The sequence below is a fragment of the Oryx dammah genome, unplaced genomic scaffold (assembly GCF_014754425.2).
Source record: "Oryx dammah isolate SB20612 unplaced genomic scaffold, SCBI_Odam_1.1 HiC_scaffold_2, whole genome shotgun sequence".
In the NCBI taxonomy this organism is placed as follows: Eukaryota; Metazoa; Chordata; class Mammalia; order Artiodactyla; family Bovidae; genus Oryx; species Oryx dammah.
In genome coordinates this window covers 31,414,651-31,431,934 of record NW_024070186.1, presented here as the reverse complement: position 1 = coordinate 31,431,934, position 17,284 = coordinate 31,414,651, and the positions used below count along the sequence as shown (strand labels likewise).

The 17,284-nt window shown below is 47.6% G+C and overlaps 1 protein-coding gene across 1 annotated transcript; it reads right to left on the bottom strand.

Annotated features, from left to right (window-relative positions):
* Nucleotides 1-11,456: 11,456 nt before the first annotated feature.
* On the bottom strand, nt 11,457-15,276 carry CHST2 (carbohydrate sulfotransferase 2). Its single transcript, XM_040234256.1, has one exon. The coding sequence runs from the start codon at nt 15,196-15,198 to the stop codon at nt 13,615-13,617; it is 1,584 nt and encodes a 527-aa protein (XP_040090190.1). The 5' UTR covers nt 15,199-15,276; the 3' UTR covers nt 11,457-13,614.
* Between the last annotated feature and the right edge of the window lie 2,008 nt (nt 15,277-17,284).

Genomic DNA, 17,284 nt, shown 5'->3' with positions numbered 1-17,284 from the left:
GAGTAAGAAAGAAGAGGAGAATGGATAGTGGGTAGGAAACCAGTAATATTTGCCATACTTAGTAAACTATAAAGTATTATATTAATAGATGTGTAAGATGGCATTATTATTAAAGCCTGAATAAAAGTACATCACAAAACATGCTATCTTTATGAATTTCATTACTTGAATTAATTCCCATCACTTAAATAAATGAGTATTCTTATTTACATCCAAAAAGCATGGCAGCCCAGTTTACTAATAAGGTCCATGGCTGCCCATATTTTAACATAGTAATGCAAAGCAAAACATCTTCAATGTGCCCTAAAGAAAATTGGGCCCTGGTTATTCAAAGTAACAGGAAAATGTGGAAGTGTTAGCTGCTCTAATGTCTTATTCTTTTCGACCCCATGGACTAGTCCTCCAGGCTCCTTTGTCTGTGGGGTTTTCCAGGCAAGAATGCTGGAGTAGGTAGACATTCCTTTATCCAGGGGATCTTCCAGACCCAGGGATCGAACCCAGGTCTCCTGTATTGCAGGCAGATTCTTTACCATCTGCGCTACCAGGGAAGCCCGAGGTAGCAGGAGATAATAATAAAGTATATAAATGAATATAGAAGAGCATTTATTGGTTTAAGGCCACCTGGCATTTATTCCCCCACTTGTGATCATTGCACCCTGATTTTCTTGTGAAAAACTACTTTCCCACGATGTGTGCAAGTGATCTTGGGTGACCTTGGCCTGCAGTGGCTTGAAGCAGGATCTCAGTTCCACAACCAGAGCCTGAATCCAGGCTGCAGCAGAGACAGCACTGAATCCTAACCACTAGACCACAAGGGCCAGGGGCTAGTGACAAGGCCCTGGCTTGTCTGCTTTGGAGAAATGAATTTCAGCAAGGAGACAGGGGATTTCCTGGTGGTCCAGTGGTTAAGAAACCACCTTCCAAAGAAGGGGACTTGAGTTCTATCCCTGGCCAGGGAGCTAAGATCCCACATGCCATGGAGCAACCGAGCCTGAGTGCTGCAACTAGAGAGCCCAAGTGCTGCAATGAAGACCCAGCACAGCCAAAATTTTTTAATAAAAGAGAGAGAGAGAGTAGTAAAATAAGTAGTGTTTCTTAGGAGGAAAAAAGTATGTATGAATAGACATGCACAAGTGGGCAGAGAAAGAGTCACACATCTGTGGCAGTTTAGATCACTTACAAGGGGCAGTTCCTCCAGGTTTCCAGAGGCCAGTCCTCTTGTTTGCCTGGTTCTGAGTCCCTGTTTGGTGTGACAGCATCCTCCCCTGTGTGTGTGTGCATCTCTTAGCCAAGATGGATTCCAGCACAGAGCCCTGTGGGAAGGTTGACACCACCTATTATGGACTGGTGCCCCTCCCTTTTGGACCCCCAAGACTTTCTGTAGTCAGCGGGTGTCCTTGACCTCAAGAATGAGAAATATGTGGTCTCTTTATCTTTTATTTGGGCAGGATTCAGCTCCTCTCTGCCCCTGACAGAATTCTAGGGTCCATACACCTCCTGCCTCAGTGGGAATGTCAGTCAAGTTTCCCTGATCAGGTGCCAAGGAACAGACACCTGCTCCAAAGTCAGCCAATACAACTCTCTCTTCCAAGACATTGAATTCTGAATGTATGAAGCAAAGAAAACAAAAGCAAGAGAAAGGGAAATATGCCAGCAAATTTGGAAAACTCAGCAGTGGCCACAGGACTGGAAAAGGTCAGTTTTCATTCCAATCCCAAAGAAAGGCAATGCCAAAGAATGCTCAAACTACTGCACAATTGCACTCATCTCACAGGCTACCAAAGTAATGCTCAAAATTCTCAAGCCAGGCTTCAGCAATATGTGAACCGTGAACTTCCAGATGTTCCTCTGGCAGAGGAACCAGAGATCAAATTGCCAACATCCGCTGGATCATGGAAAAAGCAAGAGAGTTCCAGAAAAACATCTATTTCTGCTTTATTGACTATGCCAAAGCCTTTGACTGTGTGGATCACAATAACTTGTGGAAAATTCTGAAAGAGATGGGAATACCAGACCGCCTGACCTGCCTCTTGAGAAATCTGTATGCAGGTCAGGAAGCGACAGTTAGAACTGGACATGGAACAACAGACTGGTTCCAAATAGGAAGAGGAGTATGTCAAGGCTGTATATTGTCACCCTGCCTATTTAACTTCTATGCAGAACACGTCATGAGAAACACTGGGCTGGAAGAAACTCAAGCTGGAATCAAGATTACCAGGAGAAATATCAATAACCTCAGATATGCAGATGACACCACCCTTAGGGCAGAAAATGAAGAGGAACTAAAAAGCCTCTTGATGAAAGTGAAAGTGGAGAGTGAAAAAGTTGGCTTAAAGGTCAACATTCAGAAAACGAAGATCATGGCATCTGGTCCCATCACTTCATGGGAAATAGATGGGGAAACAGTGGAAACAGTATTAGACTTTATTTTTTCAGACTTCAAAATCACTGCAGATGGTGATTGCAGCCATGAAATTAAAAGACGTTTACTCCTTGGAAGGAAAGTTATGACCAACCTAGATAGCATATTCAAAAGCAGAGACATTACTTTGCCGACTAAGGTCCATCTAGTCAAGGCTATGGTTTTTCCAGTAGTCATGTATGGATGTGAGAGTTGGACTGTGAAGAAGGCTGAGCACCGAAGAATTGATGCTTTTGAACTGTGGTGTTGGAGAAGACTCTTGAGAGTCCCTTGGACTGCAAGGAGATCCAACTGGTCCATTCTGAAGGAGATCAGCCCTGGGATTTCTTTGGAAGGAATGATGCTAAAGGTGAAACTCCAGTACTTTGGCCACCTCATGCGAAGAGTTGACTCATTGGAAAAGACTTTGATGCTGGGAGGGATTGGGGGCAGGAGGAGAAGGGGACGACCGAGGATGAGATGGCTGGATAGCATCACTGACTCAATGGGCGTGAGTCTGAGTGAACTCCGGGAGTTGATGATGGACAGGGAGGCCTGGCGTGCTGCAATTCATGGGGTCGCAGAGAGTCGGACATGACTGAGCGACTGAACTGAACTGAAGGGAGAGAGAGGGAAGGAGGGAGGAAGGGAGAAAGGAAGGTTAGGGGAAAAGAGAAAACCCAGGGTATCCAGTCTTGCTTTTGAGCTATTCCTCGGGTCCATGGCCTCCCCACATCTTTTCCAGTTGATGTCCTGCTTTGCTTAATGTAATGGAGTCAGGTTTTCAACCAAAGACCCTTAACTGGGACCTATGAGAATAACACTGGCAGACCACCTGAAAACTCAGCTGTCTGCTTTGGTTTCAACCTCATCTCTTACTAAAGCTTGACCAGAATCCCAAAGGACACTCCTCTGATTCCCAGACATTCTATAGCATTATTGTGAAATACTGGAGTGGCCAAAAGATGGTGGGAGCCAAGGAAATTAAAAATTCTTAGGGCGAGGATGTGTCAGAGAGCCCTCGATTGGGAATCAGGAGCCGTGATTTCTAGTTTGTGTAATTTCTCTGACTGTAGACACAGAGAATGTCTTTCAGCCTCTGTACATCTCAGTTTACACACTTGTAGATGCCAGACCTGTTTCTATCACATCACAGCTTTTATAACATGCCAGTATTTCCTAATTTTGCTAGGTCTCCACCTGCCCACCAAGTTCCTACCTGCAAAGCCCATAGAGTACAAGCCATATATCCACCTCCCAGACACCCCTACTCCTTGAGCAGTGCTCATGCCACCTCATCCTTGAGATTTTAAATAAGATAGCCTAGAAGCCCTGAGTCACAGTTGGAAAGAAATTTTCCTCCCCACTGAGTGCCTCCAGGGACAGCTGTGGTAAGCCCACACTTCTGCAGATCAATTCTAGCTCAAGTTCTGCTTCCTCTGAATTTGCAATCGCCTCCCTGCCTTTCACCTCCTGGTGTTTTTCATCCCATGTCATTCTGGGTGGCACTACTCTGATTTCTTTAAATCACCACGCAGTCATGAAGAGCCTGTAGCAGCCTTTGCTAGAGGTTCAGGAGTATTGGAGGCTTCCCTGGTGGCTCAGATGGTAAAGAATCTGCCTGCAATGTGGGAGACCTGGGTTTGATCCCTGAGAAGATCCCCTGGAGAAGGAAATGGCAGTATTCTTGCCTGGAGAATTCCATGAAGAGAAGCCTGACTGCAGTCCATGGAGTCGCAGAGTCAGACACGACTGAGCTACTGACACTTTCAACTTCAGGGTAACAGAGGTAACCATTCTGCAGCTGAGGAGGGCAAACACCTCCATGCTGAACAAGACTCTTCCTGTCACTAGCCATTCCCTTCTCTTCCGGGGCCTATCCCTTCTCTTCAGGGAGCATCACTCCAGGGTCCCTCCTTGGTCTCCAGCATCCCTTCATGTTGCTTGTCTCCTATTATTCCTCCTCAAACTCTTCACCTCTCCTTTCAAACTCTCTCAATCCCCAAATTTCCTGTTCAGATTTTATATAGCTTCTTGCCACCATCAAAATGGCCTTTTACATGTTTTGCTAAACAAAGGTCATTCTAAGAGGAATTTTAACCAACAACACTTAAGCCAAAAATTCTTTCTGCTTAAAAAAAAAAAAAAAGTATCTCTAATGATACTGATAACACCTGTTCCCTGGCTGAAGGCATAATGCTTCCAACATTTAGGAAGCATTTCTCAGAAAGCATTTGACTGGAACAAAAAGCTTTGCTATTTGGCTAGTATCCTTTTTATGGAAACCATGTGAACTCTCCTGTACCAAGCAAAAAGAAAGAGGCTTTGTCATTTGCTAGCTGTGTGACCTTAGGAAAATTATCCATCTAAACCTCTGTTTCCCTTGTGTAAAGTGGGACATCCCATCATCTCATCACAAGCAAAAGAATATTTTCTATTTCTCTAATTTTGTGTCTTTTTGAGACAATGGATGTTCACTAAGCTTAATGTGACAATCCTTTAGTGATATATGTAAGTCAAATCATTATGCTGTGTGCCTGAAACTTACACAGTGATGTATGTCAATTGTTAAGTGAAGTGAAGGTCGCGCATGTCTGTAATGACCCCTAAATGAACAAATCTTTTTAAGCGCTTGAGACATAAAGTCACTTTTTTTTCTTCTGAAGTCACTCAGTCGTACCCGACTCTTTGTGACCCTGTGGACTACACAGTCCATGGAATTCTCCAGGCGAGAATACTGGAGTGGGTGGCTGTTCCCTTCTCCAGGGGACCTTCCCATCCCAGGGATCGAACGTGGGTCTCCCACATTGCAGGCAGATTCTTTACCAGCTGAGCTACCAGGGAATCCCAAGAATACTGGAGTGAGTAGACTATCCCTTCTCCAGCAGATCTTTCTGACCCAGGAATCAAACCGGGGTCTCCTGCATTGCAGGCAGATTCTTTAACAACTGCAATTATACCTCAATAAAATTGGAAGGAAAAATGGGCACAATAATAATAGTTACTCCATAGGATCGTTATAAGAGTCAGACAGAATCATACTTACAAAGAATTTTGCATAGTGGCCAGCCCAAAAACAAATGCTCTACAAAGGGTAAATGATAATATTGTTTTCACCATCATCATTAGGACACTTGAAAGTGAAATTAAAATGGTGATAGAAAGTTATAAAGAGTACAGCACATGGAGAAGTCACTGGGGAAATGTAAAACTATAAATGAAGACTTAACCTAAAAAAGTGCACTCAGAGCTCACATTCTGGAAGGATACTCATCTCACCAGCAAGGTTATTTTAGCTCAAAAACAGAGCTAAAAACTATAAATGTGAATGCCCATTCTTTCAAAGAAAAAATGTGTTTCACTTCTATTTTGCTTTTAGAAAGAAATAACATAATACCCTCCTTCATCTAAAGATGCTGAGCACCAATACAAGAACATCAAATATCTTAATTCCTCCCAGGAGCTAGTTCAATCCTAGAGAGAATAAGGAAGGTTTTGCCAGAGTAACTGGGACATCTGAAAATGGAAATGTAATATTCAGACCTCCGTATCGTACCTTGAAAATTTTCCAGTCCCTGAAAAAGTTAAAAGAATCATACCAGCGGTGAGAAATGCATGTCAAAATAAATACACAGGCTCAGCCTACATTATAGCAATACGCTTTCCTAGTGGGCCCTTAAAATTGTATCATTTCTACATGCACCCTAGGGTTCATAGAAGCACAATTTACAATAGCTGAGATATGGATGAAACCTAAGTGACCATCAACATATGAATGGATAGCAAAGATGTGGATACATACAAGGAAAACCTACTCAGCCATTAAAAAAAAAAAAAGAATGCAATTTTGCCATTTGCAGCAACCTGTAAATGGACTTAGTGAGCGTTATGCACAGTGAAATAAGTCAGACAGAGACAAATAGTGTATGAGCTCACTTCTACGTGGAATCTAAAAAATACAACAAACCAGTGGATATAACAAAATAGAAGTGGAGTCACAGATATAGAGAATGAAATAGTGGTAACCAGTGGGAATGGGCAAGGGGAATGTAGAGGTGGGGAAGTGGGAAACAAAATATCAGATGTCAGCTGGCCTCAGGATGCAGTGCCCAACACAGGGAACACAGCCAATATTTTATAATAACTGTAAAGGGAAGGCAATCTTTAAAAATTGTATTAAAAATTTTAAATATGTAAAAAAAATGCATATATATTATGCTCATAATAAAACTGTATCATTTTGTTTGACTGTAATTTAGCTGTTACCTTTCTTCTGGGGGGCTCCAAATTATTGTTTCTCTGTTTCACACATTTAATATGAAGGACCCTATTTGAGGCTTTCCACAGATCTTTTTTGGAATTCCTTTTTGTCCATATTAATATGTCTTGCTTTTTCTGCTTCTGTCTAGCACACCTATGAAGCTCAGCCCATGGAGAAATGTCACATCTTAACTCAAAAGCCTCTTGGTCACTATCTGTCTGGCTTCTTGGGTGACCCCTTTTATATAGCACTCACTTTTCTAAATTAATGTTTTTTTAATTCACTTTATTATCTCTTTAGTTTTTTGGCTGTGCTGGGTCTTCGTGGCTGTATGAAGGCTTTTCTCTAGTTGTGGCGAGCAGGGGCTACTCTCGAGTCACAATGCCTGGGTTTCTCCTTGCCGTGGCTTCTCTTGTTGTGGCGCACAGGCTCTACAGCCTGAGCTCAGCAGTTGTGGCACAGAGGCTTAGTTGCCCTGCTGCATGTGTAATCTTCCCAGACCAGGGATCAAACCCAAGTCCCCTGCATTCTTTACCACTGGACCACCAGGGAAATCCAGCACTCACTTTTTAAAGACATCCATGCAAGATGCTGCTTCAATGTTAGGAAGACACACACACAAACAGGATCCAGTTTCTTTTCTCTTAAAGGACCATGACTAAGAGAGGAAGTAGATTATTAACAACAACAACAATAAAAATACCAACCTGCAAGGACACATACCAATAGATCTATGCACAGATCTATGGGGCCAGAGTGAACAGGGGATAGAAAGACACTTCTGCATCAGCTGATACATAAAAACTTCAAAGAGACCCAGGCTCTTTAATAATAAGCAGGAATTCACAAAATAGAGAAGACACAGGAGGCAGGAAGGGGACAGAGTAAGGAGAACTTTCCCCAGAGGACAGCAGCACATACTATACCTACAAGGAAATAAACTTAGCCACCGCACCTGGCACACTGAGAAAGCAGGGCAGTTGGCTCAGCACACCCTGCACCTTACTCCTTGAGTTGATTGTAACTTGACCTCCTGCTTTTCTACACATAGACTCTCCCTCTCTATTATATACAAAGCAAATGCAGAGAGTCCCCTGGTAGTTTCAGAAGGAAGGGAACACTGTCATCAGCAGAATTTGCCAGCATCCTCCTGCTGAGGACAAGGTCAAGCTCTCCATCCTCACGCAAGACTGTCTGACCTGTTCTTATGGGAAGGGTTCCTCCAACAGCACAGGCCAAGTATACATAAAGTTATAGAAAATAACTTCCTGAACTTAAGAAAGAAGTAAATATTCAGATCAAATGGGCTTGATGAATACTAGACAAAAGAGACCAGTTCCTATGAAAGCTTGACATTTTAGTTTTCGTAAAAAGAATTCTGCAAGATGGGGGTAGTGGGGAGAGAGTAAAACAAACAAAAAGAATGAACAAATTAGCTACAAGGGAAGAAAAATTCAGACCAGAAGTTAACAAAGCAACATCCATCCTGAGCAGGATTGGTCCCAAGTGGTCTCAAGTCCAGCTGACGACTTGGAGGACCTTGTCAATCACTGGCAGCAATCATGTGCGCACTCGCCTCCTCTGAATTCATCATACAGAGTACACTTGTCTCCTGAGAGTACACTTGTCTCCCCAGGATGTCTGTGCTTTAATGATAGTTACACATAATACCCTGCACCCACTTTCCAGGAACTTGTAGGCCACCAATGTTAATTCCCTCCTATAATTAAACATTTCATCTCAGTCTCTGGATGCAGGACTCACTTCATGGCAAACAACCTGTGTAGTTTCTGGGCCCCATGCTCAGAACTGCCTAGGCTTGGTTTAATTCTCTGCTGCTGCAGAGTTGAAATGCTTCATCATTTTTTAACAAGAGACCCCACATTTTCCTTTTGCATGGAGCCTCACAAATTATGAGGCTGGCCCTGTCTGGAGGGCTCACTGCCTCAAGGTACGTTTCTATCAAGACTTGTCTACACACTCGGGATGGGAGCCATTACCAAATGGCTCTGAGTATAGCTTTTGGTTACAATGATCGTTTTCACCCTCATTTACTTGGCAGGGTGACTGTCATCAACCTGAAAGTTCAAACAGCCCCCAGACACTTCTGACATCCAATTACAAATAACTGGTTTGGTCAAAAGTTAAGCTTTGACCTTGGCCATCCTCTATCAGCCTGCCAGGTACACAGACAGGCCCTGTTTCTTTAAGGCTCCTTTCAAGTTTATAAACAACCCCACCCCCTCGACACTGGTTCATAAAGTTTCCCATTCTACAAACTTAATGTGTTATTCAGAACCGAATGATTTCCTTAGCACAATTTGACGAAGGGTGTGCAGAACTGCATCAGATGTAATAAAAGTCAAGCCCTGTCATTTCAATTATTAAACACTTGTACTAGAGCCTGTACCCGAGCAGCTCGGTGGCTCGTACTTGAACTGCCAAAGTAGCAGCTGGGTTGCCAGAAAGAAGGGAAGGTGCAGAAAACCAGCGTGTGTTCTCAGCCATGACAGATTTGTAAGGGTCCTTCTCAAGATGAGTGACCAAAGGGGTCTATAGACTGTACATTTACCTCAGGACATCCCAATACACAGCTCAAGTCACTCCTCAGATTGCAACTGTTGTTTTCTACATGTCCACCTTGGATTCTGACACAGAACTGTCACCAGCTCTGATAGATTCATCGCCCACACACTCTCAGAGGCCTGAGAAAAGTGTCCCTCCCGACACACCCATTTGCTGGTATGTTAATAAAAGCATGCTCTCTTCCAGACCTTGAGACTGTGCAGAAACACACTTGTATGTGCAGGAGGGTATGTGTGCTATGTGTTGGGAGGGAGATGAAGGAGGTCAGGGGAGGCTGGAAAGTGACACCTTGTCCTCATTCACAACTACAGATAAGACACGCCTTCTTACTTCGCTCTTAAGTCTTTCAGAAGTCATCTCTAGAGACTGGGTTTCAAACACGATTTTTATTTCATTGCTCAGGCCATTCACTTAATGGCCTCACTTAGATTTACATTCATTTCAGACAGGGAAATTCAGCCACAACTCTCCTGTGTGCAACAGAAATCCTGGACAGAACTGGCCACGGCCTGCATGGGGACAGGCATCCTTTGTCTCATCCAGCATCTACAATAGGACCCAATTCCTGCAAGTAACTATTCTCTGCCTGGGTGAAATTCACAGCACTGAAGGCCGGAAATAAACGTCACAGGCTTCTTGCTGGTGAATAGCACAGGAAGCTCAGCTCGGGGCTCTGTGATGACCTAGAGAGGTGCGATGGCAGTGGTGGGAGGAAGCCTCAAGAGGGAGAGGATATATGTATACATATAGCTGATTCACATTGTTGTACAGCAGAAACTAACACAACATTGTCCAGCAATTATACTCCAATTAAAAAAAATAATAACACAGGCTTCCGCAATCATGAACAACATCCCAGCCCTCCCTTAAGGTATCAGGGCAGCATTTATTCTGCAGGTATGTTCTAATCCCTGCCTTTTACCTTGTTCATTGGGAAAACAAAGAATAAAAGCTGAATTCCTCATTTGGAAACTTTTATCTCTCCCCATTCAGAAATTCTAATTCATCAGAGGGAAATGTTGGTCTACACAAAGCAACACTCCCCCGCCCCACACAGCCCCTCAACAACCAGGAAATCTTGCAAGTGTTCCTAGCACCTATGCCTCACATTTAAATAGGACCTAAGATCCACTCTCTTGAGCAAACTTTGGTGAACAGCCTGGCACTTTCTCCAGGTAACTCATTTTCCCACTCTTCCCCTCCTGAGCACTTTCAAAATTGGATAGTAACATATTTCACTCAGTAAGTACTTATCAAGTACCCACTGCATAGTAGACATTGAAGGGAACAGGATTTGCCCCAGTCCCCGCCCACAAGGTACCCACGGGTCAGTCTGAATGAGGCCTTTGAGTGCCTCTGAGCTCCCTGAAACTCAAGCACCCAGACTGGGCTGCTGCCTTTTTCCAAACTCACATTTGTTGGCTAAATGTGCTAAGAAGACTTCGTTTTACAAATAGAGCTTTCTCATTAGCAAAGGCATTCCAAAGTCAAAGGAGTAAGTCAGGCGTGCTATGGGTTGAACAGAATTTGAAAATAAAAATCACTCTGATAACCTGCTCTGAAGAATACCTCCTCCTGCTGATGGACTTACTGCCAAGCTGAGAACAGTGAAAAGAACCTCTTTCACGTTTGCTGCTTCAGAAATGGTCCCAGGCTTAGTTGCAATCTGCTGTGACATGAGTCTGCGAGCACCAGGGACTGACCAAGGCTGATTAACACCCCAAACTGCTTCCCTCCTTCTCAGACCTGTGGAAGGTGAATGTCACTAATACGATAATCTTGGCTGTTAGTGGGAACAACACCTGTCTCACTTTCCTAGAATGCAGCAGGTATAAATTCTCCAGGAGCAACAATTCACCCTGTCAAATTACAGAGCCCAAGAGTGGCAGAGTGGAGCAAAGCAGCTGCTACAAAACAAGAAAATTACAGGCAGAAGCTCCGTTCAAGCACAGCAAGGGGAGAACTGTTGGTGTTCAGCTCAAAATTTCATCTGAGCAGAGACCACGAATGTGCTGCAGGCTGCCAAGCCTCTACGTGACATCTCTTATTTTTTAAACGCAAGATCCAAAAACATCGCAATTCCATTTTAACGCAATCAAAGTCCAGAGAGAAGAATGAATTCCACTGCTTAAAAATGCTTCACTCGAAAACTAAGCGTGAATTTTACTGTGATTAAGTGAAAAGAGTTGATTCTAATGCCACATGAAATTTGTTTTTAAATGGTTCTTTTATTCAGAGCGGTTGCTTTTTAATGATGTTGTTTTAATTTTCTGCTAAACCTGTTTCATCTCTAGTCATCCAACATTAATATTTATTTTGTTCATTTACTTTTAAAATATTCTTAAAGCTGTTACAAATATTCTACTGCTGCTGAAGATAATTCAGCATAGGCGCTACCATGAAAATATCATAGAAACCATGAGCAATGTGTTATAGCTGTAATCTGGCTTAATAAACACAACACTATAAACAATTTTAGTAAATTAAGAAATATCCATTCTAGAATGTTATAAAGTCAACTGCTAAATACATCCTTTTTTTAACCTCTGTGCTTCATCCCAGAATTAACAGCGTAGTTAGATTTCACATAGTAATGAAAATTATACTTAAGAATCATCTTGGGTTAAAGTATTTCCCATGTACATATTCCTTTCCATTCTATTTTCCTTAAAATAAAACCCTCAGCATTTAACCTATACAGATTAGCTTGCACAAATCTCACAATAAATTACAGTAAAATAGCTACAATGAACTTGAACTTGTACCGTATTTAATGTAATATATAACTACACTCTCATTCCTATTTAAGCTTCATAACTTTATATCATAACACAACATTCTGCAGAATGCTTCAGTACAAATGGGCTCAGGACGGCAGCAACACCATTACAGGAAAACCGCAATGGTTTCTTTCCCCTAGAAAATCCCAAATCCCAAAATCCAACTACTAACTCATAATTCACTTTCATTTCCTCTTCCCCATAATTTATTTTCAAATCTAAAAGAAGCTCTTGGTTGAAGCCAGAACATGTAGCTACTTCACAATTTTACTTTTAGGAAACACGATAAAGAAAAGCACTGTACCCCACAGGCATCCTAAGTAAACCATTATTAATTCACATTCTCTTTTCCTTAATTTGGCTAGGAAGCCGGGAATAAGGGGGATAGCCTGTGGGCGCCCTTAAAGTTCTCAGATCAAAAACTTCCCTTTTCATATGCCTCTGTGGACTGTGTCAGAGGCAGAAACATTCCAAATTCAGATACTTGCGTCACTTTTCTAACCAAAGAACTTGTTGACTACCATTGCCAACAAAACATTCACACTAATTTTTAAGGTTTGTGTTCACACCATCAGATGGTTTTTGAACTATCTACTTATGTTCTAAGAAAAAATCCTGTTTCTGAACTAAACTTAGGACCAAAACATCAGTCTCTGGTTCAAGGTTTCTCAGTGTAACTCCAGGATAATCAAAACCGAATGCCTTCAGACCCTCAAGGGGTTATTTCTTCCTCTCTGTGCCCCAAGTGGAAAGTAGTGCCATGCTTTTTCCTCCACTGCCCTGCTTGTTTTTTGCCTTTAGAATTTGAAGATGTGTTCCCATTTCTGGGCACTGGACAGGCTATGATTTACCTGGGAGAAAACAACTCCAAGGTAGGGATCAAGGAGTCAGAGGCTGCTCCCACCCATCTTAACTGTTTTCTAGGAAACAGATGGGGGGAAAGAGGGTGGGAATAAGGGAAGCAGATTCTTTCTGAAGCTGCACAGGACAAGGAACACAGGTAAATCCAGAGTAATGGAGGCAAATATTTTTTAAAAAAGATTATTTATTCTCTTCTTTATTAATACTCATGTATGACCTTTGCTTTTTACATAAAAGTCTACTTTATAAGAATGCCTCCCTGGTTTAGCATGCCCAATGGGGCTTTCACTCCAGGACCACTTCCCCTTTCTCCACCCACCCCTCCCCCCACATCCAAAGACTCTTCTACACGTTCACAGATACCACGAAAACTTTGTAAACAAGACTTGCAGTTACCCGATCTTGATTTAATCAACATCCCACTTCATAATGGAAGGCAGGTAGGGAAGAGGGGAAGAAAAGGGAAGAAAAGGTAGAGGAGAGAGAGAAGGGCAGCTGTGGTCAGAACTTTCAAGTCGCCTTTTCTGAGATGTGTGTGCATTGTGGCTATTTCTTGCAATTCCATGACTCAAAACATTGACAGCAAGTGCCTGTGTATTTATATTATGTATCTATTACAGAATATGTGGGCTTCCTCAGTTTGGATCTGGGCTGTTTTTGTTGAAACACACCACAATCCTTCTGTGGGTGTCTCCACAGGGCGTCAGGTCTCCCCGGAACCCCTCTCAGAGTCGGGGTTTCCGGAGCAGGGTCTTGCTGAGGTCTTTGACCTCCTCGGGGCTACTGACGCGCTCGTAGCCCAACACGGCCATGGGCTGGTAGCAAAACTCCTCCACCTGTTTAATCTGCTGGAAGGTGAGGGCGGTCCGCCAGGCGTTGGCGGCCTGTGTGGCGTTGCGAGCTGACACCACAAAAGGCTTGGAGGAGGAGCCTGAGCCACTAGTCATGTTGAGTGCAAACTGCTCCATTTCGGGGCTCACCAACAGCCCCACAAAGTCGTACACCCTCCGTAGGGTTTTGACGGGGTCTCCCACCAAGTCCTCGTACCGCACCACCAAGTAATGGCCCTGCAGCCAGTCAGGGGGCTGCAGGGCCGTCTGCAGCGTCTTGGCCATGCTGTTGCAGATGACCTCCATGGCGCCAAGCGCGTGGTAGTCTGCCGGCCCTCCCATGCTCTCCTTCTTGACGCCCAGTTTGTGGCCGGGGGCCTCCAGGAAGGGCATGCGGTGGGCTCGGGGGTCCCGGCTGCGCACCACCTGCAGGCTTTCACGGATGAGACCGTGGCGCGAGCGAATGCGTGAGCTGGCCACAGCGCGGGGGTCCCGCACCAGATGAATGACCTTGAGGTCCAGGGCCGGGTCTCGCAACAGTGGCGCCAATACCGCCACATCGAAGACCCGAACACCCTTGATGACCAGCGTGCGGTACTTGCGGCACTCCTCCTCGAAGCGCGCCAGGCGCTGCGGCGGGCACTTCTTGCACACGCGGTCGTCCACCAGTCCCACAACCTCCTTGCGGTAGGCGGGGCACAGCGGCGAGGAGCACACCACCTTATTGGTGGCCGCACCGAAGATGCCCAGCGTGGTGAGGTTGCGCCCCCCGCTGCCGGCGGGGCTGTACAGCTGGAAGACCGAGAGGTCGCAGCGGTAGAGAGCGCTCAGCATGTCCCGCGCCGCCCCTTGCAGGGAGACGGCGTCCCCCGGGTACAGTTTCTGCCACACGTGCCACACCGGCTCGTAGAGGAAGAACACTTCGGGGTTCTGGTTGAAAAGCTCGCCGAAGAAGGACGAGCCTGAGCGCCAAGTGGTGAACACGTACACCAACTGCCTCTTGTCCCCGCTGCCCCGACTGCCATTACCTGGAGGGGCTGCGGCCCTCGCTGCCCCGGCCGCGACTGCCGGAGCTGCCTGGACTGCGGCGACGGGCGGGCGGTATGGGGTCCGGGGATCCAAGCGAGTGTGTGAGCGGGGCGGCACGGCTGGAGGAGGTCCTGGACGCCCCCAGCCGCCCGAAGCCGCCCCCGCCCCGGCACCCAGCGACCCGTCGGGGCTGCACTGCTGCAACGGCTCCTTGTGCCACTTGTAGTCCAGGAGGTTGAGCATGGTGAGCACCAGCAGCAGCGCGTAGCCCGCGCAGAGCACCAGCGCCTTCCTGCGGAACACCTTCATTCCGAGCGGGGACGCAGGCCAGCGGCGACCCAGGCGCCGGGGCCACGGCGGGAGCAGGGCGCGCGGCCCGGCGGCGGGCGCGGCTGCGAGCAACCCGAGGGGCGCGCCCGCGGGTAGGGCTCGCGGCGGGCTGCGGCTCATCACAGGCACAACCCAGGCCGGCAGCGCGGCGGAGGCGGCCCTGCAACCCGGGAGGGGTACTCAGCGGCCCCGCTTCGGGCGCTGGGACTTGGGCCCCGGCTCCGAGGCGGGCGCGGCAGCAGCGGCGGCTGGTCCCCGGCGCCCAAGACTGGCTCTCCCATGGCAGCGGCTCCGAGAAGGACCTGCGAGGGGGGAGCGGAGTAAGCCGGTGCGCCCCCAATTCTCCCCCCAGCCGCCTCCTCCCGCTAAGTAACGCCCACCCTCCGGTCTGCCTGGCTCCCCAGCTCACCTGGAGCCGCGGGCGCGCCCCGGGGCGGCCCAGGAGCACGGCCCGGCGTTCAGTCCTGCTGTCACTCGTTCCTCGATTTCTCGAGAGCTGTTTTCCGCCTGGGGTCCCCGAGCCTCCGAGGGGGCCGCGCGAATTGGCAGCCCAAGCCCTGGGCAGAGTTTCTGGGCAGCGGGCGCCCTGCGGCTGGGGAAGGGAAACTTTCACCGGGCCCGGAGCCCTGCTCTGTGCTCTGCAGAGTTCACTGCGCCCGGCTCCAGCGGCGTCTCCGCCGCCCTCTCGGGACTGTAGCTTCCTTCCTCGCTCTGGGGAGTGAAGCTGGCCGAGGGAGATTGGGGCGGGGGTGGGGGGGGGGGGCCGCGCTTATACTGGACCCGGTTGCCGGCAAAGCAGCTCCGCCTCTCTTGCTCTCAGTCTCCGCGCCCCGAATCTTCCCATCTCTTTGGCGGTGGTAGATGGGGCGCAGCGCGACCCTGCAGTCGCGGCGGCAGGAGCCGCTTCTTCCATTACCAGAAGGATGCCCTCCGGGAGGGCATTGCCAGCAACCCCCGCCGCTTCTCAGCCTCCGACTGGCCCGGAAACCCCTTACATACAGACAGCTGTAGGCAAAGGAACTGGGGTCTGCAGCGCTCTCTTGTCCGTCCCGCCCCCGGCACCAGGCTCTTCTGGCCAACAAGGAATCCAGGCAGAGAAAACCCCCGCCGCCGCAGCCGCCGCCGCGCGAAAGCGGCGCCCAGGAGGATGCAGCTACGCGCCTCTCCCTACGCCGAGCGGCTGCAACGCGCTCGGGCCAGCCTCTGCGCGGCTCCTGCCAGCCCGCGCCGGGTTGGTGCGCGCCGCCGTCTGTCGCTGCGGCTCCTCCCCTTCGCCGCGCCGCCCGCCCCCTCGCAGCGCCCAGCTCCCGCCGCCGCCTTGGGGGTTGAAGATGCGGGTCCCGATTTACAGCGGCGTCGCTTGGGCCTCCGTCCGCTCGGCTGAGGCCGTAGCCATCCCAGCTCCACGCGCTAGGGTACGGATGCGGGGTTCGGAGCGCTTGGGCGCCCAGACCTCTGGGAAACTTGGATTCTTGTGTGTGCTGCTGCCGGGCTCAACCGCACGTTTTTGCTCTCGGAAAGAGTTGGTGACAAAGTTTGGGCAGAAATACCCCAGTGGCTTCCCACTCCGCTCTGCCCCGCCAGGGTCGGCGCCGCCGGCTCCCGGTAGGAACCCAGGACGCACCCGCGCCTCGGAGCGCACAGAGGACGCCGAGCACCGGTCTCGGGCTTCCCACTCCCGGCGCGCCCATTTCATCTGGCCTGAGGCTTCTCCCTCACCAAGGAAGTAATAAATCTTTCTGGCCCCGGGGTCAAAGAAGAAGCTTCAGTTTTCCAGAGGAGTGTGCCGGCGGGTCGTCTTCTCCCAGCTTTCTTCCAATTATGGAGAGGGCCTCTCTGGTTTTATTACGCCCCCAGCAGACGCCCTCGGCATCTCTGCTCCTAATGACGCGCCCGCTGTGATTGATGTCCTCGGGAACTGGGGTGACAGGGGGTCGGGGGTGACTATTTGTTCTAGTTTACAAAATGTATTGTTTTGCTTCTTGGTTTTAGAGACGCGATCAAAAGATTTGACCCTAAAGGAAACGCAGTTGTTGAAAGTAGATCATTTTAGCTTTAAGTACTTTTTTATTTTTAAGATAATGAGGAACAGTCCCCTTCCCCCTCTCTTCTCTTACCAACAGAGGCTAAGCCATAGCTGACTTTCAGCCACAAAATGGGGACACTTATAACAGCCTCCTGTATTTGAATGGTGATGAGGAGTTAG

Excerpts from the sequence above, each read along its gene's own strand:
- CHST2 (XM_040234256.1), bottom strand. The coding sequence starts at position 15,198 with ATGAGCCGCAGCCCGCCGCGAGCCCTACCCGCGGGCGCGCCCCTCGGG.